Source organism: Lagopus muta, chromosome 10 (genome assembly GCF_023343835.1).
Source record: "Lagopus muta isolate bLagMut1 chromosome 10, bLagMut1 primary, whole genome shotgun sequence".
In the NCBI taxonomy this organism is placed as follows: Eukaryota; Metazoa; Chordata; class Aves; order Galliformes; family Phasianidae; genus Lagopus; species Lagopus muta.
The window spans coordinates 17,953,147-17,975,776 of record NC_064442.1 but is presented as its reverse complement, the minus strand read 5'-3'; the positions used below and the strand labels follow the sequence as shown (position 1 = coordinate 17,975,776).

The 22,630-nt window shown below is 57.2% G+C and overlaps 3 protein-coding genes across 5 annotated transcripts; 1 reads left to right on the top strand and 2 right to left on the bottom strand.

Annotated features, from left to right (window-relative positions):
• Positions 1 to 357: 357 nt before the first annotated feature.
• On the bottom strand, positions 358 to 8,752 carry CSK (C-terminal Src kinase). 3 transcript variants are annotated; one of them, XM_048956523.1, is made up of 13 exons: positions 8,400 to 8,752; positions 4,665 to 4,742; positions 4,442 to 4,555; positions 4,031 to 4,143; positions 3,725 to 3,944; positions 3,102 to 3,195; positions 2,962 to 3,027; positions 2,711 to 2,810; positions 2,500 to 2,590; positions 2,203 to 2,276; positions 1,612 to 1,807; positions 1,430 to 1,516; positions 358 to 1,333 (listed from the first exon to the last, which is right to left on the bottom strand). In XM_048956523.1, the coding sequence occupies exons 2-13, from the start codon at positions 4,677 to 4,679 to the stop codon at positions 1,151 to 1,153; spliced, it is 1,353 nt and encodes a 450-aa protein (XP_048812480.1). In that variant the 5' UTR covers positions 4,680 to 4,742; positions 8,400 to 8,752; the 3' UTR covers positions 358 to 1,150. The 3 variants fall into 3 exon arrangements, with proteins under 3 accessions (XP_048812480.1, XP_048812479.1, XP_048812478.1); XM_048956522.1 differs by lacking the exon at positions 8,400 to 8,752 and adding an exon at positions 6,898 to 7,523; XM_048956521.1 differs by lacking the exon at positions 8,400 to 8,752 and adding an exon at positions 6,892 to 6,915.
• A 4,647-nt stretch (positions 8,753 to 13,399) lies between these two features.
• On the bottom strand, positions 13,400 to 16,650 carry LOC125698141 (cytochrome P450 1A5). Its single transcript, XM_048956078.1, has 7 exons — positions 16,433 to 16,650; positions 15,406 to 16,263; positions 15,083 to 15,209; positions 14,532 to 14,621; positions 14,323 to 14,446; positions 14,118 to 14,204; positions 13,400 to 13,984 (listed from the first exon to the last, which is right to left on the bottom strand). Exons 2-7 carry the CDS (start codon positions 16,255 to 16,257, stop codon positions 13,678 to 13,680), a joined length of 1,587 nt encoding a protein of 528 aa, XP_048812035.1. The 5' UTR covers positions 16,258 to 16,263; positions 16,433 to 16,650; the 3' UTR covers positions 13,400 to 13,677.
• Positions 16,651 to 18,345: 1,695 nt separating this feature from the next.
• LOC125698130 (cytochrome P450 1A4) lies at positions 18,346 to 22,173 on the top strand. The gene is made up of 7 exons (XM_048956058.1): positions 18,346 to 18,478; positions 18,636 to 19,505; positions 19,961 to 20,087; positions 20,332 to 20,421; positions 20,507 to 20,630; positions 20,717 to 20,803; positions 21,359 to 22,173. Exons 2-7 carry the CDS (start codon positions 18,648 to 18,650, stop codon positions 21,663 to 21,665), a joined length of 1,593 nt encoding a protein of 530 aa, XP_048812015.1. The 5' UTR covers positions 18,346 to 18,478; positions 18,636 to 18,647; the 3' UTR covers positions 21,666 to 22,173.
• Positions 22,174 to 22,630: the final 457 nt, after the last annotated feature.

Genomic DNA, 22,630 nt, shown 5'->3' with positions numbered 1-22,630 from the left:
GCCACGTTCTTGCTGGCTTTGCCTGAAAATGACTTTAATCTTCATAAGCCCGAGAAGTAAAGCTGCTTATAGGCGATGTGAAGAAGTTGGGGGGGGGAGGAGAGAAACAGACAGGGTTAGTCCAGGAGAAATGAAACCCTACAGCATCAGACCCCATCACAGCGCTGTGCCACCCCTTCCACGCACTGGACTCCATTGCTACACCCAGCGTGAGGGCATCATTGTGATGAGCTCGTCAGTTCTCAGGCTGGAACCACCCCACCATGCCCAGAAGAAGGGGAACTGTGCCAGGGGGTCCTTATCCCCTATGGGGTGGGTGCAGGGGATGAGTGACAGAGGGCTCTGGCAGGCGGGATGTGCCGCGTCCGTATGGAATGGTTTTATTACAGTTTTAATCTCACAGTCGGTAGCATTACATGAGAATAAAGCACTGGACAGGACTGGAAAAAAAGGCCTCTGGAGACAGCATGCAAACATTGCAACAAGTTTAAAGCAAAACAACCCAAAAAAAGCGCCCTCGGGGGACGCTGCTGCGCTCCCAGCAATGCAGCGTCTCCTCTGGAACCATCACTTCTGTCGTTGGGGTTTCCTTTTTGTGTGTCCATTTCATTGGCTTATTTATTATTATTCTTCTTTTATTAACCTTCTTTCTTCTTCTTCTTCTTCTTTTTTTTTTTTTTTTTTTAATTTTCTGTCTTTTAATTACATTAAAAAATAAGATTCGTACTTTAGTAAAACGGCCAGCGCTCGGCTGGGCCCCTGCTTGAAATAATAATAATAATAAAAAAAAAACAAAACAAAAAACCACAACGTAATGACAACAACAACAAAATAATAATAAAGCAACGGCTCCCCTCCCCCCCTCAAAAAAAAAACAACAAAAAAAAGGAACCCGAACGAAAAACACCCCAAAATCAAAGGGGGGGGGAAACAAAAATAATAATAACAAAAAAAAAAAAGCCTGGGACAAAACAAAACAAACAAAACAAAACCCAACGAAGACCGATTTGGAAGGTTGGAAGCGACCAGGAGGGGCTGCCCGGTGGTTGGGCTCCGTCCGGTCGCTCCCATGGGTGGCCCTCTGTGCTGTGTGGGCTGGGAGAGCCCCCCTGCTCCTGCCCTGGGGTTGGAGGTGCCCCCCAGAGCCCTCTCACAGGTAGAGCTCCTTCTCTTTGATATGCACTAGCTGTTCACGGAGCTGGTGGAAGGACGGCCGGTGCCCTGGGTCCAGCGTCCAGCACTTCTTCATCACCTCGTAGACGATGGCTGGGCAGCCGTCGGGTGCGTCCATCTTGTAGCCCTTCTCCACCCGGGGCACCACGTCCTTCAGGGGCTGAGGGGACAGGGCTCAGGGGGCTGCTCCCAACCCCCCCAAGTACCCAAGGGCTGCCCCCAGCCCTCCCCCTTGCCCCCATGAGCTCTCACTTACGATTCTCGGATAAGGCACTCGCCCGAAGGAATAGATTTCCCACAGGAGGATCCCGAAGCTCCACACGTCCGATTTGGTGGAGAATTTCTGCGTGCAGGGAGAAAGGGCCGTTTTGAGTGGGGCTCTGAGCACAAAGCGGGACATCTCGAGGTCTTTCCCTGCTCTGACGGCTCTCCTCCCACCTTTTCTCTAAGTGCTTCGGGTGCTGTCCACTTCACAGGCAGCTTCCCCGTGTCCTGAGTGGACGACGCTTCCTTTGTCAGCCCAAAATCGCTGACCTTGGCAATGTTGTCCTCTGAGACCAACACGTTCCTCGCCGCCAGGTCCCGATGGACGAAGTTGTTGGCTTCCAGGTACTCCATGGCTTCACAGACATCTCTGGCGGGCGACAGAGAGGCGTTAGGAATTTGGTTACCAGAACTGTGGCTACAAAAAGCCACGGGTGCACATCAGCCCTGTGGTTGGGGACATCAGGGCAGCGAGTTCTCAGCGGCCCTGCTTGAAGCAGGAGGCTTGGACGACACATCCCTTCCAACCTCAACCATCTCTGGGGACAGCATCTCCCCCATCCCTCCTCTCCTCTTCCCGTTTCTCAAGCCCCAGGGCATGGGGTGAGACAGGCAGAGCAAGCAGGACCATCCCTGTGTCACAGACTCGTGGAATCATTTGAGTGGCAAGGGATTTTTAAAGGTCCCACTCCCCTGCAGGGAATATAATCCCAGGAAAGGGATATCCATCAGGATGCTCAGATCCCCCTGCCCCACCATACTTACAAGGAAAACTTGAGCAGGCAGTCTGCACCTAGGACCGACCTCCCGCGCGACCGCAGGTAATCTACTAGGCTGCCCTGGAGGGACAGAGAGAGATGGTGCCATCAGTGCCAGCACCTTGCTGGGAGCAGTGTCCCACTGCCAGCCCCACACGGCCCAGGGTGTGGGATGGGGAGATGGCAGCATCCAACTGGGGTCATGGCCCATGGGAACAAGAGGTTGGGGGGCAGAGCGATGGGGAGAAGGAGGTGGAGAAAGAGGGTTGTGGTTGTGTGGGAGGACCCTGTGGTCAGCTCTCACCTTGGCCATATACTCAGTGACAATGTAGAGGCCGCTCTTCTCCTCCACGATCACCCCCAGCAGCTGCACCAGGTTGCTGTGTCGGAGCTGCCTGCACAGCAGAGGAAGGCTCAGGGCAGGGAGCAGGAGGGCACGGAGACCACCTCCATCCACACACCCCTTCCCACTGCCATCTCTTGTGTGTGTTGTCCCCCCCCCCAGCCATACTCACGTCATCACAGACGCTTCTGCCAGGAAAGCCTGCGCTGTGGCGTCATTTTTAATGCACTTGACGGCGACTTTGTTCCCCCGGTAATCACCCAGCATCACGTCTGTAGGAAGGATGGATGGGCACAGGAATGAGCCACGGCCTCCCAGCACCCCTCCCAGCATCAACCCCTTATTGCGACGCACAGGGACGTGCTTTTCCCCAGCACAGGAGACCCTATGGCACTGGGTAAGTGAGGCCAAAGCGCTGCTCACCTCCAAATTCCCCTTTGCCAATGATCTGCAGCAGCTTGAGGTCCTTCATGTTGAGGGCCCAGCCACCTGAGTGGGAAGGATGAGGGTGAGGGAGTGCCAGGGATGGGGACAAGAGCTGGGGAGGGGGCACGGCCACTCACTGCGGGAGAACTCGTCCTGAGCTGCCACCGTCCCCTCCATCACCTTGGGCTTGATGAGGCGCGTGCAGAGCCCGTCAGCATCCGTGGTGTAATGCTGGAGGGGAGACGGGGGTGAGAGGCCGGGAGGTCACCCACAGCCACGGATGACAGCGTGGGGACTCGGTGGGGGTCCCTGCCAGGGCGATGCCAGGCCCTGAGACCCCACCAGGTGGCAGCACGAGGCCACAGATGAGACGAGCACGGGCTCAGGGCTTCGGTGCCTTTGCCCATCCTATCCTTGTTTCCATCTCACCCCTTTTGTCCCAGGGATCTGGGCCCAGCAGCTTCCGACCCAGCCCACAGGGATGCAAAGAAGATTCCATCACCTCCCACGGTCCAGAGCAACCCAACTCCAACCCATGCAATCCTCAAACTTATGGCCCCTCCTCGCCACGGGTCGGGGCATGCAGCGAGTCCCGCATCAACCACACGTGCAACCACAGAATGGTTGGGTTGGAAAAGACCTTAAAGCCCCCTGCTATGGGCTGGCTGCCCCCACTAGCTCACGCTGCCCTGCCAGGGCCCCATCCACAGCCTTGGGCACCTCCAGGGACAAGGAGGGTTCCTGCTCCCCGGGACCCCACCTCCACAAGCTGCATCAGGTTCTCAAAGTAGACCTCCTCGTCGATGCTCAGCTTGCTGGAGGAGTAAATGATGCGGTAGTGCTCCACCTTGCCCTCACAGCTCACACACAGGGTGTAGTCCCCAGGGTAGTTGGTGCTCTCCCGCACCAGGAACAGCCCCGTTTCAGGTGGGTACAGCAGCCGCTCTGCCTGCTCCCGTGTGATCTTCCCATGGAACCACCTGCAGCAGGGTGGGAGAGGCAGTCAGTGCGCCGGGATGGATCCTACGGGGCCGGGGGGCCACGTTTGGGGGTGATGGGGACTCACGGCATGAGGCTGAGCTTGATGCCAGCCTTCACTCCTTCCCGTTTCTGCACGTAGTTAGCGGGGATGATGCCCTCCCGGCCCACCTTGTTCTTCGCCTTGTACCAGTTGGGGTCCTGTGGGGACAGCAGAGGTGTCACAGCGAGCCCACAGATGTCTCGTCGGGAGCCAGACTGCAAGCCTCTCTCCATCCCCCTCCACTGCGCCGCCTGGGACGCTTCCATTTCAGAGGAACTTTAACTAACGAGGCCGTGAATTAATTAACCCAACGCCTGGCCCGATTGCCAGCCTGTGGGGACAGCAGAGCGACGCTCCCTGCCCGTGGGATGCAGGAGAAAACAAGGGGGAGGCTCGGGGAACCCCACAGGGGTTGGGAGGGTGGGACCCACCGCCCCGGGACCCGATGGCCATTACCTTGGTGACAGCAACGATGGTGAGGACGTCTCCCTTGCTGAACGGCAGGTCCTGCTCGGCGGTACCGTGGAAGTTGTACTTGGCGATACATTCTGTACCAGATGGCCAAACGGCCTGGGGGGGCAAAAGGAGAGGGGGGGGAGGATGTGAGAGGTGGCTCAGAGCATCTCCCACCCACCCTGACACCGAGCAGCAGGGGAGCGCAGGGCTCACGGCACCTCACCTGCATCCCTGACATCTTCTCAGGGGCTTCGGGGGAGCAAATCTCACGGGAGGGACGCGTCACTTGGTACCATGAGACCTGGGCAGGGGGTAAAAGGACAGCTGAGAACGGCAGCACCGCTGCGAGAGGCACCGCATCTCCGTGCGTGCGGGCAGGGCTGGGCTGGGAACGCTGTTTGCAGCGGGGTTTTTGGCCGGCACGACTTTCATTTGCTAAGGAAGCACCAAAAGCCATCCATCCCCAGACGTCACACCCAGCAGGAGAGGCCGGGATGGAGCAGAAGCGGGAAGAGAAAAAAGCTCCGCGAGAAACAAGAAAACATCCCCACGCCAGCTGCTGGGAACGGCGCCGCTGCAGCAAGCTTTTGCAAAGGGAACAAGAAGAAAAATAGCCCATTTCCCTCGGGACGAGGCGCTCCGGGCGTGGGTGCAGCCCTGTCCCCGCGGGTCGCATCCTGCTCTGCGCGTAGGAGGGGAACAAACCCGCCTTTATCCGCGCCGGCTGCTGGCTGAAGTCAGCAGCCCCGCCATCAAATGAGGCTTTCTTGGGCCGAACCATGGGGCCTCTCCCCACGGTCGCAGCGGCCACGAGCGTCCCCGAGCCCCCACTGGGGGTGATGCCAGAACGACGCGGGCACTTTAGAGTTACTGCCGGCCCGACGGACAGCCGTCAGCAGCCAGAAGTATTTTGGGCAGGAGGAACCGAAAGCAAAGGGGCAAGGCTGGGAGGAGGAAGAAGATAAGAGGGCAGAGCGGCGGAGAGGAAGAGATCTGGGCGCTGAGAGCTGCCAACACCTCGCTCCCATTTTGTTTAGGGTCTGGAGAGATGCTCAGAGCTGTTCCCACCGTGGGAAGGGAGCGCGCCCATCAGCACAGCACCCGGCCCTGTGCACGGTTGAGGTTTTTCCTCCCGGCCACATGAGCGGTGCTGGGGACGTCCCCACAGAGAATCCTCCTGAGAGCGAGCTGTGGGGCTGCGTCACTTCCTTGGCACCCCCCCCCCTGAAAAGCCCCACATGGGACTGTTCCTCATCCTGCTGCTCGCAGCACCAAACCCGGTTCTGCCCCGTCCCGTTCGTCCCAGCGCTGGGGATGCTCTCCATTGGCATCCCTGTGTACTGTGAGAGAGCACCCGTGGGAATGCAGCATCCCTGCCTGCGTGTAGCGTTCATCTTAGAGCTCAATCTCTGTCTTCAAGTGGATCTTTGCTGAAGCCTCAAAGCGAGCCGTTGCAGGAAATGGTCCAAAGCAAAACACAGCCCTCCAAAATAACCCATCGGCTGGGTCCTCACAGCCATCTTAATGAAGTCTGCTTGAAGGAAAGCACTCTTCTGTCCCTCCACACCACAGTTTAGGGTGTTATTTGCTGGAATGGGGTGTTCCACCGCCCTCAGGAGCAGTTTTGGCGCCCTTCTGCAGAGTGCAAGCTCACGAGTATGGGCTGAATGCAGACCCTCAGCCCATTTGAACTGCCATGGGGACGAGCACGGCTGCGTGGCACTTTGCATGGAGTCCCACGCCGCTCACATCCGCAGGAGGGATTTCCCATTTCTGCCTTTCTCACCGCCCTGCTGCTCTCAGGAAGGTCCCCGCAGTGCGTGGTCAGCGGCTCCCAGCAGCTCCTGTGTGCTTGGAGGGCGAGGGCGGCAGGAAGGAGCTTGGGGCTGAGATTGGGCTCCACCTGCACGTTCCTGGCACAGCTCACTCCATTGGGGAACAACAGACCGGAGCACGGCCCTAAAGTGGGAAGCAGGCACTGGCAGCACCCCGGTGACCCATTGGGAAGTGGAACAAGGTGAGAGGACCTCTCCTTTTGTCCAACACCAGCACTTCCTCCTCTCCTCAGAAGCAGATGAAGAAGGCTCCATGCCTGCTGGATGTCCCCGGGGAACTGACCTCATCCTTGGGCTGATGGATCAGCGCCGAGCATCAGGGCTCTGCCGGCAGCAGAGGGATGCGGAGGGCATCCCAGCACAGCAGCCATTCCCACAGCTCCCAGCAGAGCTGCTCCATCCCCACGCTGCTCTGCTGGAGAGAAAAAGGGACCAGGGGACGTTCAGAACCTGCAAGAAGGGCTCCAGTGTGCTCCAGCACAACGCCGTCCTCGCGCTCCGCTCGAGCTCCTATCCAAACTTCAGAAACAAAAGACACGCAACAACCCCCAAACAGACAACATCCCCGCTGCTCTCCAAAAGATCTTATCAGCTGTCATTACAAGCAACACCTACGATTACCATAATCGAAAGAAAAACGTTCCTCCTTTATCTCATCAGTGCTCTGAGATGGTTCTGCCGCTCCTCTCCGGCTCAGCGCCTCCAACTGCGCGTGTCGGGCACCAGCCAACGGCCCCCAGAGAGGAAAGGGGGGTGGCGTTCCTTTTTGATGGCGTTTTTAAAAGAGAGATGATGCTGTCAAACCACAGACAGCGCCTGGGGGATACTCAGGGGCAGGTGGAGGCCCTGAGACGCTGCTTCCAACCTCCTCGCTGTGGCAGAGTCTTCCTGGGCCTCTTCTCCAAAACCTGGGCGGTTTCGCTGGATGTGGTTGTCCACTGATTGGCCGCAGTGCCCGACGACACCTCCAGAATCACTGAACTGCTAGGGTTGGAATGGACTTCCACGACGACCAACTGTGACCGCCAACCCACGGCCACCACACCATGTCCCAAGGCCACATCCTTTGGGTCTGCTTCCCGTGCCCTGAAGGGTGTCAGTGCCTTCCTGGGGAGCAGCACGTGGGCTCTGTGCGCCCCGAAAGGAATGGGTGAATGTGGGAGGAGAACCATGGGTTGACATCCTGCTTGTGATGCATCACTGCCGTTGACCTCTGCTGGGGGCCCCATCTTCAAACTCCATCCCCAACAGACTTCTGTCCCCAGTGGATGCATCTCCCATTCCCAGTGGATGCACCTACCGTCCCCAGTGGACAGATCTCCACCCCCAATGGACAAATCTCCATCCCCAGTGGATGGACCTCCTGTCCCCAATGGATGCACCTCCTCTCCCCAAACAGACACACCTCCCATCCCCAACGGACAGATCTCCCATCCCCAATGGACACACCTCCTGTTCCCAATGGGCACATCTCCATTTCCAGTGGATGCACCTCCAACCCCTGCCTCCCCAGCGGACAGATCTCAATCCCCAGTGGGCAGATCTCCATCCCCAATGGACAGATCTCCATCCCCAATAGACAGATCTCCATGCCCAATGGACAGATCTCCATCCCCAATGGATAGATCTCCATCCCCAATAGACAGATCTCCGTGCCCAATGGACAGATCTCCATCCCCAATGGACAGATCTCCATCCCCAATGGACAGATCTCCATGCCCAATGGACAGATCTCCATCCCCAATGGATAGATCTCCATCCCCAATAGACAGATCTCCGTGCCCAATGGACAGATCTCCATCCCCAATGGACAGATCTCCATCTCCAACAGACAGATCTCCACCCCCAGTGGGCAAATCTCCACCGGAGGCCCTTTGGGACGCTCTCTCCACTACGGGTCCAAGGACCACAGCCCCAAAGGGAACAAAGCATCCCCTCCGTTACCACTACCGGCGCAGACCCGTCCGGCCGAGCTCAGCGCTCTTCCACCCCCTCGAGGAAGAGCTGCCCGACCCCTCCGTCTCCCCGCAGCTTTTTCGGGCCGGCTGACAGCGGTGTCCCGCAGCTTTCCCCCCTCCCCCCCCCCCCCCCCCCCCCCCCCCCCCCCGTTTCCCGGTACTCACCTCCCCGAGGGGCCGCGGGCAGGCAGGGCTCAGCCCGCCGCCGGGTACTCCATGCGGCGCCGCCGGGGGCCTCCGTGCTCGAGGTGGGGGGGTGGGGGGGAGGGAAGGCGGAGGGGGGGACGGAAGGGGCGGAGGAAGGCGAGCGGCAGCCCGGCGGCTCCCAGCCCCGAGGAAGAGGCGGCCGCGGCCGCTCGCAGCCGGAGGAGCCGCGTCGGGACGGGGGGAAAAGGGAACGGAGCGGCCGCGGCCCGGGATGCGGGGAGAGAGCGGGACCGGGCGGTGCGGGGGAAGGGGGAGGAGGGAGCGGGGAGCGGGGAGCGCGGGCCGGCGCGGCCGGGGCCTGCTGGAAGGAAGCGGCGGCCGGAATCGGAGCGCCCCGAACAGCGCGCCTGCGCCGTGCGGCTCCGCGGCGCCCCCTGGTGGGGAGAAGGGAGAGAGGCGGCTTTAAGGGTGCGGGGAGATGCGGGATGGGGAGATGGGTTCGGAGTGCGGGAGGGGAGATTTGGGTTGGGTGCGAGGAGTTTTGTACACCGAAGAGCTTGGCACGGGATGCCCAGAGAGGCGGTGGTGCCCCGTACCTGTAGACACCACGGTCAGGCTGGGTGGCTTTGAGCGCCTGATGTGCTACGGGTGTCTCTCTGTGTGTTTTGGCCGGGGAGGGGGGGAGGGGGGGGGGAGGGAGTGATTCCCTTCCAGTTCAATTCTGTGACTGCAGGAGCCCACCCAGCTGTGGGGGTTCTGCACGCAGGGAGGTGGGCACCCTGCTCCCATGGCCCCCAGCACCGTGCCGCCATGCCCCGAGCTCTCAAGCACTGCCTGCTCGCGGGCAGAGCCGCTGTCACTTCCTGCCCTGCGCTGCGTGCAGCCCATGTAGGGCGAAGCAGGAAGCCCGGCACAGTGCCTGCATCTCCCCCCGCCCCCCAGCGCAGGGGACCATGCGGGTGACACCGATGGGAGCTCGGTGCCAACAGCTCCAGCAGCCCAGATGGTGCTGAATGCGTCGGGAGGATTGCTATGGAGCTCTCCGCATGGAGCTCAGTGCCCCGAAGGATGCTGGGTTGCAGGCTGGCCCTGCTCGTGTTCATCCCTACTCCACGCTCTGTCTCACTCAGAGCGATGCTGGGAGGAAATGAGAGCAGCTCTGCTTGCAGCAAAGCGCGGATGCGGGCACCAACCCGTGCAGCCTCCCCAGGGCAGAAATGCTGCGAGCGAAGCAGCGCACCTGCATGCTGAGCTGAACACGAAGGCAGGTGGATGCGGTCCTGCAGCACTGCAAGCTCCAGGGCGGTGGGGATACAAAGCTCCCTCTCCAAATGAGCATCCCCCAAGTGAGCATCCCCTTCCCCGAATGAGCATCCTCCTGATGAGCATCCTCTACATGAGCATCCCCCGCATGAGCATCCCCCAAACGCTCGGAGCAGGAGCTCAGCCTTTCAGGGAAAGGTTCCGTTCATGCAGAGCAGAGATGTGGCAGATGCCACACGAGGGCGATCACGTCCCAAAGGCGACTCACAGGGGACAAAAAGGCTCCGGAGAGCATCGCTGCTTCGGGACCCGCACTGCTGTGCCTGGTGCTGCTCCCTGAGGACATTCAACCCTGACCCTCGCATGCCGTGTGCCGGCTCCTAAAACACCTCGTTGGTTCTGCCTCATTTTCCGAGACTTCCCTCGTTTCCAGGAGGGTTTTAATTAAAACAGAAGGGATTGGGTTGCCGTGGGGTCTCCCAGTGTGCCAGATGCTGGTGAGGGGTGCAGGGAGCTGAAGGAGAGCTGGGATTGAGGTCGGTGCCCCCAACCCCCACTTGTCCCAAGCAGCCCTCGGTGTGCAGGATGTGGTTATCACCGTGACTGCTTTGCTCTGCCTCAACCCAGGGACAAACTCCACCCTCACCTGCTTTCTTGTGCACCCCATTGTACCTTCAGGCTTGGGGTCCAGAGAAAGTCCCACCAGCTCCAGTGCCCTGGAAGATAAAATCAGAGAGCCATGCTCCATGGTGGGGAGCAGTTTTTCTTCCCCCAGAGGCAGAAATCAGCCACTCTTCCCACTGCAACACAGCTGCTCCCGTGGCTGAAGGAAGAGGAAAGCCTGGCTTGGTCCTGAATGTGGAGAGGCAAGGAGATGTGATCTTTGGAGATCATCTTGTCATAGAATCATTAAGGTTGGAATGACCACTGGGATCATCTCGTCTAACCACCAGCCCATCACCACCCTGCCCACTAACCCCTCAATAAGGGATGCAGGAGCAAAGCTCACGGTGCTCGGGTGCCATCACACTGCACACGTGGCTCAGAAATGTGGGGCTCAAAGTGAGCCTGAAGACATCAAGCATCAAGAGTATTATTAACAAGGAGGGGCTGTCCCCTCTTTTGGGGACTGGCAGTCACAGCAGTGGTCTGGCATTAAATGTGGAGGTTGGTGGCCCTGCATGTGGCAGGGGGGTTGGACATTCATGATCCTCGAGGTCCCTTCCAACCCTGGCCATTCTGTGATTCTGTGATCTATGATTCTGTGACGCCTGCTTAGCTTAGGAGACAATTTATTTCTCCCTTGGCAAAACTGAGCAGGCTTGGCCATCAATTACAGGCACCCAAGAGTGCTGAGGGAAAGAAGAGAGATGGAGCTGGGTTAGAAATGTACAGGGCGCTCTTTTAACAAGGAGGGTCATTAAGTACTGGAGCAACTCCTCTGGGGAATTGGGAACTCCAAAGGCTGGCGTCCAGGTGGAGGAGCTTGGTGCTGCCTGCATTTAAGGTTTCCATCCCTGCTGGATGTTTTTCTGTGGGCTCAAGGGACTGGTGAGCCTCACCAGCTTGGCAGGAGGACCAGGAGCCAAGAGGCCATGGCTCAGTGCTGACTCACTTTAAAAGCGCCAATAAAAGCAATTAGCTGTGGTACAATCAAAGCTCCCCTGGCTTATCACAGCTCCGGTCCCCATAAAGGTCCCCATAAAGAAATCATGGCAATCTCAAGTTACCTGGGGAATAAATGGAGGCTTTAATCGAGGGAAATAATCTGTGGGAAGACGAAGATAGAGGAGTTGTGTGAGCAGTTGGTGCTGGTGTGGCAATGATCGATAGATTTGCTTATTGGGAGGTGGTGGGGAAGAGGAGGAAGGGCAGAGCTGTGAGTGCAGCATGGGAGCACTTTGATGAGAGCTGCCAGGACACACCAAGAATGTCCAAGGAGGCCAGTCCAACCTTGTATGGCAGCCCTGCTCCCTTCCAGAGCCTCCACAAAAGGTCTCCTTGCTGCTCACTGCTTGCTCTCCTTCCACTCCCCTCCTGCCTTCTCTCTCCCTTCCCCATCACAGCTCTGCAGTGACTTCACCCTGGTTCTGCCCACTGCACCCTCAGGCTGCAGTTATCCCAGGGGCAGCAATCAGCCCTTGATAAACGCTTCTGGAGGAACAATCACCAAGGAGCTGTTTCACCTCCCTGATGTTAATATTAATCCACTTATCGGCCCCGGGGCTATAAAACATCCATCTCTAAAGGGTAAAAATCGTCCCAGCGTTCTTCCTTTATATCAGCACCTGCTTATTGCAGGCCTTATCAGTAACCAGCACCAGGACTCAGGAGGACAGAGTCACGCAATGGCTCCAGCTGATGGGACTCTGGTCCTGCACCAGCACCAGAGTCGCTGGCTGAGCCCATGGGAGCCTCCCACACCATGGGGTGGTGGTGACACCATGACGGGATGGTCCTGGAGGTCTTCCCCCAAGTTAGGTGCTGAGAAGCTCATCCCATGTCTGTGATGATTCCACCTTCCCTGGGCTGTCCTTGGGATGCCCTCCATGGACAGGCAGGTCGTGAATAGATTGCCTTTACCTATTTTATTTTGTTGTTCTGTTGAGATGCTATCTGCCCAGTGGACCTCATGCGTGGTCCTAAGCCGCCCGTCCACATTTCCTCCAAGTCTGGTGACCTCAGCTTAAAGGAACTTTTGACTCAGCAGCATGCTGGAAATAGCTGCATCAGCATCTTTATTGAAGCTAGGCAGAATTAGTTCTCCATTTGTCTCCATGCTGAGAGCAGAGATTGACCTGGGCTCCAAACTCCTTCTTCCTGCCTCATCATCCCCTACACCCATTGGCAGCATCTGGACAGACGAAGAGTTGTTCCTTCCATTCCTGCCGGTTTAACGGGTCTGAACACCTCCCAGTTCTTGCTGGAATCTCCGTGAGGTCTTGGGCAATCGGCTTCCCCATTTCCTTCCCCACAAGGGCTCTTTTGTTTTCCTCTCTTCTTGGAAGTTTTTGCTCAAGGCGTGTTTCCACGTTACCAGGCACCCGTATTCGGACCCAAAGAGAAGTCTCATTGGTTAGGGTCTGGTGTAATGGTTGAGTAGATGCAACCCATGGAAACGGGTTCAAGAGCAGTGCTGCACTGAGTGGTTGTTCTTGTTCCCATATCGTTGCGTGACAGCTACTGGGTTGCGTGCAAACGAACACCAAGCTGTACTAGGGCAAGAAGAGGAGGCATCTGGCCTTCCTGGCAGGGATTGACTGACAGCCAATGTAAACTTTTGGGTTTGAGTTGGAGAAGGTCCTGTTCTCCTCTCCCTGTCACGAAAACACCCTTGCTCCAGCCCAGAAAACCAACAGCCTGGTGCAAGGTTGTCTGATAGATTCTCAGAGAGGCATTGAAGCTTCTGAATGGGATCTCAGAGGGACAAGTCAGTCGAGCAATTAAAAACCCAATGTAGAAACAAGGAAGCCTTGTCTTTGGAGGGCTTGGAGAACTATCAGCATTTTTCCAAGATATCTTCCCAAAATCTCCAATAATTTATTCCCTGCACTCTCATCTACAGTGAAGGTAAATTCCAATTGGTGAAAATCTGTCCCCTGAGAAGTCCAGAAGCAGTGATGCTGGCTGGACATTGATAGCATCATCCTCATCCCCATCCAGGCTTTGGGCATCAGTTCTGCCAAGGTCTTGGGGCATAGGTTGGTTGTCCTTCAGCTGTCAAAGAGTAATTCTGAAGGAATACAGCCCCGAGGCCTTCAGATGGTTTGGGATACATTTCCTGTCCTTCCCTCAAATGGCAGCTTGTGCCCCCCATAACTGTGCTTTGTGGTGCTAAGAGTAGACAGGACAGAACATCCAACACCAGAAATGCTGGGAAACAAAGAAGGTGAACAAACACAAGGAAGTGAACAAGACTGAGAACGGGAGCTTCAATGGCTTTTGTTTATTGCACGGTTCTGTGAGGTAATGCCAGACCCAGGTCTGTTATAAGGGCGCCCAGGTGAAAATACCTGGGCTATGGATAAACTGCTCAGTTTGAGCTCTTCATGGAGAAGCGTTTCTTGACTTGAAAGTGCTCACATCTCTTGTGCTTGATGGACAGTCCATATATAGGTGTCATGTCTGCCTTCTTGCCATCGCGGATGCTGAACTCCAGTTGCTGGAGCAACGTGGACAGGAAAAGGAACACCTCCCACTTGCCTATGTTTTCCCCAATGCACCTCCTTTTCCCCAGGCCAAAAGTCATCACCTTCTCCGCATCCACTTTGTTCAGTTCAGTCCCTTCAGCATTGAGGAAACGCTCTGGGTTGAAAGCCTGTGGATCCTTCCAAAGTTTCCTACAATGGCAGACATCAGATTTTGAGATGATGTCCCCTGGCCACGGATGCAGGGGACACTGGGTTCAGCAGATACCTCATCTGCTCCTTTTTCTCCCAGAGCAGGAGGCTTCCTGCCCTTGAAGGTACTCACTCATCGTGATTCACTTGCCACTGGTTGATAAACACGCAGCGGTCCTTTGGGATATAGTAGCCATTCAGCACCGTGTCTCTGGTCGTGCTGGTGGGAGGAGAGAGGACTGTGAGGTTTTGGGAAGCAAAGAGGCTCTTCTGCATCCTCAGCGGACTTCATTAAGACCAGCTTGACCCTCCCTCCTCTTTGAAAGCCCAGCACTTGCCTGTGTGGGATGGTGAAGGGTATGAAGGAGGTGTGCCGGAACACCTCCAGGATGAAGGCTTCTGTGTAGGGCAGCATGCCTCGGTCAGACAGCCGTGGTGTCCTCTCCCGGCCGATGGTCTGATCTGTGGGGTGCGGACAGGAGGAGCTGGTTGGGGGCCAGCCCTCGGTGGAGGTCCCAGCCCTGGAGAAACGGGCTGAGGAACTCACCCAGCTCTGCCTGAATCTTCTTCTGGATGTGGGGATACGTCACGAGGTACATGAGGCTCCAGGACAGGGCAGTTGTCACAGTGTCAAAGCCTAGACAGAGAGCGGACCAGGTCTACACAATGTGCAGGGCAGAGGACATCCTAGGCGCACACAGTAGGGCTCGGACTTTTATCCTGATGGAGAAAGCTTTACTAAAAACTTCAGTTCTCATTCCTCTCTGTCTACCCCTTGTTTACATCAGGTTGGGCTAAGATTCTAGCTTCCTGGGAATCGAGGGAGTTTCCACAGGGCTGCTCTAGCATGAACCAGTCAGCAGGCACCTCCTTCAACCACCCTGGCTTGGAAGCTTGATCAAGCTACAAACTGTGCTCTGTGCTTCTTCCTAAAGCCTCTTTCCAGAGCTGATGTCCCATGGGGTCTCTGGGTTACTGGGAGAAAACCAGAGAGCCAGGTGGGTGCTTAGCTCCAGCCTGGCTGCCTGGGGTTGGACAAGGAGGAGTGAGGAGCCTGAGACAAGCTGCAGGAGCTGAGGGAGCGCTGGGAAGACATACCTGCTCCAAAGATGTCATTCACCAGGTTGATGATCTTCTCATTTGGGATCTGTGTGGCACTGTTGGCTTCGGCTTTTTTCTCCATGCACTGCTCAATGAGGGAGTCGGTGACATCTCGGATGTTGTTCTGAGAAGAAGAGACAAGTGATGCTGACTTGCTGTAAGAACCCATGGTGGTATGAGCAAGGGTGTCCGCCCTCCAACACTCTACAGCCCTACTGACTTTACAGTCTATGAAAATGAGCTGGCCATTAGCAGCAAGAGCACAAGTAACTCACTGATACCAAGGGGGAACAGCAGGTGAGGCTCCTGTGAGCTCTTACCTTGTCAAAAGTCTGGTAGTGCTCTTCCACAGCTGTCTTCAACAATTTCATGAATCGCTTGTTGAAATCCAGAAATAAATCCATGTTGCGACTGGGGAGGTACCGGAGCAGCGGGATGAAGTCAGCTGGGTTGCCAACAGCAGTCACATCCACAAACTCATCCACCACGTTCACCACGTTGAGCAGCTCCTGGTCATCGTGGTCGTAACGCTTGCCAAAGCAAATGGCACAGATGACATTGGCCACCGACACCACCATGTAGCGGTAGGGGTCAAAGCTCTGCTTCTCCTCCATCAGCTGCAGGAATTTGGTGACCAGGTAGCTGGCCTCGCTGGTGACGTGTTCCTCCAAGAGGCAGCTGGAGGAGGCCGTGGGGCTGGCGGCGATGGAGAAGGTCTTTAGGGCGTTCTGTGCCAGCTTCCTACGGGCTCTCCACATTTCCCCCGTGTCAGTGCTGAAGGTCAGGCTCTGTCCATCCGTAATGTGTCGGAAGCTGTAGAGGTCAGGGCGTCCCATGAAGTCTTCTGCTTGCCTCACCAAGGCTTGCCTGATGGTTTCCAACCCGCTGAGCACCACCACGGGCCGGGAGCCGATGGTCACCTCCATCACATCCCCGTATTTGCGGCTCATCTGGGTGAGCACCAGGTGTGGGTCCTTCCTCAGCTCCAGCACACTGCCCAGCATTGGGAGCCCACGGGGACCCGGGGGTCTGCGCAGCCCCTTGGGTGTGTGCTGCCGGTGGGTCTGGGTCAGCAGCAGGAGCAGGCAGAAAGTGGCAGCTGCCACCAGCACCTCGGTGGCCAAGATGAGACCTGAGCTGCCCACCTGTGCCATCACTTCCTCTGGCCCCATTGCCACCTGGAAGGAAGCGTGGTGTAGAGTTAGGGTTTGAAAAAGTTATTTTAAACAGAGCAGAGAGTGTAGAGAAAGAGAGGGATGGCAGAGACATTCCGTGAATTTCTTATGCTGACATAAATACCTTCTCGATCCTACCTCTGTGTTCAGAGCCACATGCATACATTCCTACCTGCAGGTCCTTGAAGCTGGGCAGAGACAGGCAGAGGGCACTCAGAGCCAGGAACCACGCAGGATCCTCTTCCCCTGCTTCTTAGCTCTGCCACGGGGCTTTATATGCATTTTTGGGTGCTTATCTGAGGGTCACAGCAGCCAAGACCCAACGAGCGACTACCTATTAACAGAGGGGCTGATCCCATCTGGAGCCACTCTAGATACGCAGGCATACGCCCTCCGGCTCTGAGATGCTCCAGGGCACTAGCCTTTCAAATGGGGCACCTGTATCCCCACGCTATCAGTGGCAGGACCTCTGGCCTCGGGTTAACCATTGGCCAGGGTTGCGTGAGAAGTGGCTGGCGCGCTTCCCCTGCTGCAGGGAGAGGAGTGGCAGGGCAGGGGGAGCTGCTGACATAGGGCAGGGGACAGGGGCAAGGCTGGGGGCATCCCAGAGGGCTCGTCCCCCTGCGTGCCCCGATGGGGACACACTGCATCCCTCCTCGGTGCGATGCACAAGTGCTCAGGGCAGCAGGGAGGCTGATGAGATGGGATACAATTTGGCCCCAGTTTTCATCCGTTCCTTGGAAAGCACGGTGGGAATTTTGCCCAGGTACAAGCCGAGCTAATGTTTAATAAAGGCTTTCAACATCTGGCTCGAGCGGGATCGTTAATAGCAGTGCCTGGGCTCATTAATGCTTGGCAAGAACAGTTACAAAATCCCCGCTGATAAAAGCCGGCCCCGTAATTGCACGCGCTAATGACGGGCACCACGCAGGCGTCCCAGCCCGCAGATGCCTCCCAGCTCCGCGTGGGGAAGGTGCCGGTCAGCACACGGCAGATGAGCTCAGACAGACGGGAAGTGCTGAGAAGGTTGGGGGGGGAGGGGAGGGTGGAGAGGGTATGACTGGATGGATGCACAGACGGGGCGAGCAGCTCCGAGGCTGCTTGTAGGGGACGGCTGCACGGCTGTCGCCGGACCCTGCCACCGTGTCATCCCTAAGCAGAGACACACGCGGAGGCACTGCTGAGCCCCGCTTTGCCCTGGGGACACGCCTGGCACCGAGCCCCGTTACCCCCGACGGCGCCGGGGGGGGATCTGATCCCGCAAGGTCCCGGCGCCGCCCTGACCCCGGGACGGGCTCGTGGACGTGGGGCCACCGCCCTGGCCCTTTAAAAGCCATTTCCCACCCACACACCCATAGCGTGACAGAGAGTGACCGTCCCACGTTGTTCCTGGCCCCTTCGCACGCGATGTCCCCAAGCGCCTGGGGGTGGGTCCCCTTTGTGTCCCCCCCCCAAATAGCAGCTCTCTCCTCCTCGCTGCCCCGTGCTGTTCACTCGCCACCTCCCCCCTCACCCCGACGTGCCCCCTGGGGGCAGAGGGGCACTGAGGGCACGATCGCTTCTCACGCGAACCTGGCCAATATTTAACCGGGACGGGAGCCCCGCGACGTGAGTCCCGTGGGGCGGCCAGGCGTCCAGCCCCGAGGGCAAAGAGTGGGGAAGGGGCTGAGATCCGAGATCCCCACCTCGGGGCGGCTCGGGCGGCAGCGGGGAGCTCAGCGTGACGAGGGGGCTGCAGCCGCCCCCCGCGTGTTCGCGGAGCCGCGTGGGGCTGCGGCTCCTTTAAGAACCTCCCCGGTAGCGTGACTGCAGGGACCGGGGCGGTGCAGGTTCCCAAACCTCCCGCCCGCTTCGCACGCGATGTCCCCCCACAGCCTTCCTCACGGGACCTCCGGATCCCCCGCCCGATGTCCCGGCAACCGCTCGTGGCGCCGCGAACGCCCTCCGCGCCGTGCCACCTCGGCACCCCCCCGCCCCGTCGGGGCTCCCCGCAGGTGTCCACCCCGCAAAACCAGGAGGGCTACCGGGGAGGTTGGTGGGGGACCGGCGGGGAGAGGTGGGGGGTGTTCAAAAGTTTGGCCGCAGTTCAACTTTGGGTCACGTGATGGGAGGTGTCCCGGCCAACGGCAGCGGGAGGCGATGCATATAAAGCAGGCTCGGAGGGACAGCGGGTACCTGGTGGCAGGATCGGGCCCTCGTGGGACAGCAGCACCCAGAGGTGAGCGTTCCCATCCCCAACCCTCCAGCATCCCACCTGCAGCCATTGCTTCTGGGCAGCGAGGGGGTCCCGGTGGCTTGCGTGGGGTCACCCACAATCTCAAACCCCAATATCTGGTGGAGGACCCTCCTCTTCATCAGCGCTTTCTCCCCTCCAGGTTCACTTCCAGATGGCAGCGGGATCGCAGGCAGCGATGGCACAGGTGGGCAGCTCAGGTCTCATCTCGGCCACCGAGGTGCTGGTGGCAGCTGCCACTTTCTGCCTGCTCCTGCTGCTGACCCAGACCCGCCGGCAGCACACACCCAAGGGGCTGCGCAGACCCCCGGGTCCCCGTGGGCTCCCAATGCTGGGCAGTGTGCTGGAGCTGAGGAAGGACCCACACTTGGTGCTCACCCAGATGAGCCGCAAATACGGGGATGTGATGGAGGTGACCATCGGCTCCCGGCCCGTGGTGGTGCTCAGCGGGCTGGAAACCATCAGGCAAGCCTTGGTGAGGCAAGCAGAAGACTTCATGGGACGCCCTGACCTGCCCAGCTTTAAGTACATCTCCAATGGCCACAGCCTGGCATTCAGCTACGAATGTGGGGATGCCTGGAAAGCCCGTAGGAAGCTGGCACAGAACGCCCTGAAGACCTTCTCCATCGCCGCCAGCCCCACGGCCTCCTCCAGCTGCCTCTTGGAGGAGCACGTCACCACCGAGGCCAGCTACCTGGTCACCAAATTCCTGCAGCTGATGGAGGGGAAGCAGAGCTTTGACCCCTACAGCTACCTGGTGGTGTCGGTGGCCAACGTCATCTGTGCCATTTGCTTTGGCAAGCGTTACGACCACGACGACCAGGAGCTGCTCAGCGTGGTGAACATGAACACTGAGTTTGGGGATGTGACTGCTGCTGGAAACCCCTCTGACTTCATCCCGCTGCTCCGGTACCTCCCCAACCGTGCCATGGCTGCCTTTAAGGATGTCAACATTCGTTTCGATGCCTTCATACAGAAAATCGTCCAGAACCATTACACTACCTTTGATAAGGTAAGAGCTTGGGTGCCGTTCTGTGGCAAACCTTTCCTTTGCCTCACTGCTCTTTCTCTTTGTCATGATCCCATTTATTAACATCACTGAAAGAAGGCACAGAATTCGAGCTTTTGCTCTGCTTTCTGCCTGATGAAACCAAGATGCCATGGAGGAGGCTCACATCTAATTCTGCTGCTTGCAGTATGTGGTGGGGCTCCCAGAACTGTTGGTTTTTCTCTAGCACATCCCCAGTTCTCCTCACCTTTTGGGTTGGCTTTGTTACCTACCTAGGATCACAGAATACCTTAAATCGGAAGGGACCCACAAGGATCGTAAAGTCCAACTCCTGGCCCCACGCAGGACCCCCCAAAATTCAAACCATATCATCTCACTGCTTTCCTGCGGGCATTCACTGCCTCCAGCTTTCCGCTTCCCATGTGCCCTCGTGTCTCTGACCCTCTGGCTCTTCCCAGGAGCACATTCGGGACGTCACAGACTCGTTGATTGGGCACTGCCAGGAGAAGAAGACAGGGGAGGATGTCCGTGTCCAACCCTCTGATGAGAGCATCATCTCCATCGTCAACGACCTCTTTGGGGCAGGTGAGGGCATCTCGGTGCGTGCAGCCCCATCTGCTGCTGGCAGATGGGATTGGAAGCCTGGGGTTTTGGAGGGACCGTGGGCTCAGAGCAGATGGCTTTGCAGTGGTGGCTGATGGTGGAACTGCTCCAAGGCAAATATTGGCTGCGTGTCATCAGCCAAAGCACTGAGAGCGCCGGGATCTGCAAATATCCTCCTACCTGTCTTCTTTTGCCATCTAAACACTTTTCTTCTGTGCTTGTCCAGGCTTTGAAACCGTGACAACCACCCTGTCTTGGTGCATATTGTACGCTGCCTTGTACCCCCACATCCAGAAGAAGATTCAGGCAGAGCTGGGTGAGTTCCTCAGCCTGTTTCTCCAGGGCTGGGACCTCCACCGAGGGCTGGCCCCCAACCAGCTCCTCCTGTCTGCACCCCACAGATCAGACCATCGGCCAGGAGAGGACACCACGGCTGTCTGACCGAGGCATGCTGCCCTACACAGAAGCCTTCATCCTGGAGGTGTTCCGGCACACCTCCCTCCTGCCCTTCACCATCCCACATAGGTAAGCACTGTTTGGATTTTGTCTCTTTGGAGGTCACGACAAAGCTGCCAGTCTCCTCTCAACTCCTCCTCCCGTTTTTCTTGCAGTACAACAAAAGACACTGTACTGAATGGTTATTACATCCCCAAGAACACCTGCGTATTTGTCAACCAGTGGCAAGTGAACCACGATGAGTGAGTACACCAAAGTGTTCCTAACCAGGTGCACCAGGCACAAGTGTAGCTCAGATCCATCCTTATAAGTGCATGAATGCAACATGATGGTGGATGGATGCAGAAGGGGTTCCCAGACCAGGTGTCAGAAGCTTTGTGCTATGTGGGAATGTGTTTCCCCAAATCCAAGCAGCAGTCCCTTGGCTGAGATGCTGGGAAATCCCCCAGTGCAGCTAGGCTGGGGCAGGCTGGAGAGGTTTTGCAGGAAGAATGCCAGAGAAGAAATCCCTCCGGTTCCCATCCTTCCTGCCTGATTCCCGTGCTCCTGTTTCAGCTGAAATACGTCCTGGAATTATGAGCCCAGTTCAATCAACCCTGGTATCTGCACAGGCAAACACAATGAGAGTTCAAAGTGGAGGTTTCAGTGGGTTGAGCTGATAGGGGCTGACGTGCAGCTGGCACTGCGGATCAGGAACAGAGGCTCAGCAGAGGGCCGCTGCTTTAGGATGGGGAAACGAAAGCTTTCTTTGGCCTCTGCCCACAGCACCTTGCTCAGGTCTCTCCCTTCTGCCGCAGGAAGATCTGGAAGGATCCTTCCTCCTTCAAGCCCGAGCGCTTCCTCAATGCATCCGGCACCGAAATCAACAAGATGGAGGGTGACAAGGTGGTGATCTTTGGCCTGGGGAAGAGGCGGTGCATCGGGGAATCCATCGGGCGCTGGGAGGTCTTCCTCTTCCTGACCACCATCCTGCAGCAGCTGGAGATCAGCCTGGCCCCCGGCCAGCAGGTGGACATCACCCCTCAGTACGGGCTGACCATGAAGTACAAGCAGTGCGAGTGCTTCCAGATGAAGAAGCGCTTCGCCACCAAGAGCTCTGCGTGAGGAGGGAGGAGAGAGCCAAGCCTTGTGGGGTTGAGGGCATGGAGAAGCTCCCATCTCCGCTATGCTTCGCTCTGCCGTGCTCAGGACGAGTGCCCTGAAATGACTTCACGCAGGGGATCCCCCAGCATTTGCACACTGGTGGCAGCCTGACTATAGAAATGCATTATACAAGTAGCGCTGCTCGCACATGAAATAATTAGCTGGCCTCCTAATGAGAAGCCTCCTAGGAAATACCAAATGAATGATAAGAAGGGACACAGAGCAATAAGAGGCACAGGAAAACACTTCTGGCTTCCAGATTATGCATTATGCTGCTGCTGCTTTTTTTTTTTTTTTTTTTTTTTTTTTTTTTTTTTTTTTTTAAATAGATTTATGCATTATGACTAATAAAGAGAAGGGTTTGAGGACTGCAGGGCAAATCCTCCTGGCAAATGTTGCATCAGTGCCTGTTTTCTGTGTCCTGCATAAAAAGGCATTCATTTACAGAGGTAAAGGCTGCCCAGGTTTTCTAACCTAATAAACACAAAAGTTTCCTGCATTTTGCTGGTCTCATTCTACTGGGAGGGCAACATGGATCAGAGCTCTGTCCTCAAACGTCTGCTTGAATCTGGGATTTTGCCTAGGGGGAACTGAACTGAGCATTCACACTGATGGGAGTTTTGCTGTCTTTGTGGGTGCTGGATCGCAGAAGCATTAAGGTTGGAAAAGAGCACCAAGGTCCAACCCCAACCCTGGAGACACTCAGGGTCAGGATGGATGAGGATCTGAGCACCCTGACCTAGCTGCAGATGCCCCTGTTCATTGCAGGGGTGTCTGACTAGAGGCTTGACTCAATGCATCCTCTAAGAGGAGCCTTCCTCCTGGTGTTGTCCTCTGAGGCTCTGCATCCTCACCAGGAGCCATAATAACAAGGCACGTGGAGGTGATGGAGGTGATTGAGATGATGGAGGATGGGAGGCAGGGGG

Coding starts and splice junctions, on each gene's coding strand:
- CSK (XM_048956521.1), bottom strand. Junction 3,945..4,030: donor ATCAAGCTCAGCCTCATGCC/GTGAGTCCCCAT, acceptor ACCCTGCTGCAG/GTGGTTCCATGGGAAGATCA. Junction 1,517..1,611: donor CCGAAGCACTTAGAGAAAAG/GTGGGAGGAGAG, acceptor CCCTGCACGCAG/AAATTCTCCACCAAATCGGA.
- LOC125698141 (XM_048956078.1), bottom strand. CDS start 16,257: ATGGGGCCAGAGGAAGTGATGGCACAGGTGGGCAGCTCAGGTCTCATC. Junction 14,447..14,531: donor GAAGATTCAGGCAGAGCTGG/GTGAGTTCCTCA, acceptor CGCACCCCACAG/ATCAGACCATCGGCCGGGAG. Junction 14,205..14,322: donor CCCTTCACCATCCCACACAG/GCAAGTGCTGGG, acceptor TCCTCCCACCAG/CACGACCAGAGACACGGTGC.
- LOC125698130 (XM_048956058.1), top strand. CDS start 18,648: ATGGCAGCGGGATCGCAGGCAGCGATGGCACAGGTGGGCAGCTCAGGT. Junction 19,506..19,960: donor ATTACACTACCTTTGATAAG/GTAAGAGCTTGG, acceptor GGCTCTTCCCAG/GAGCACATTCGGGACGTCAC. Junction 20,804..21,358: donor TGGCAAGTGAACCACGATGA/GTGAGTACACCA, acceptor CTTCTGCCGCAG/GAAGATCTGGAAGGATCCTT.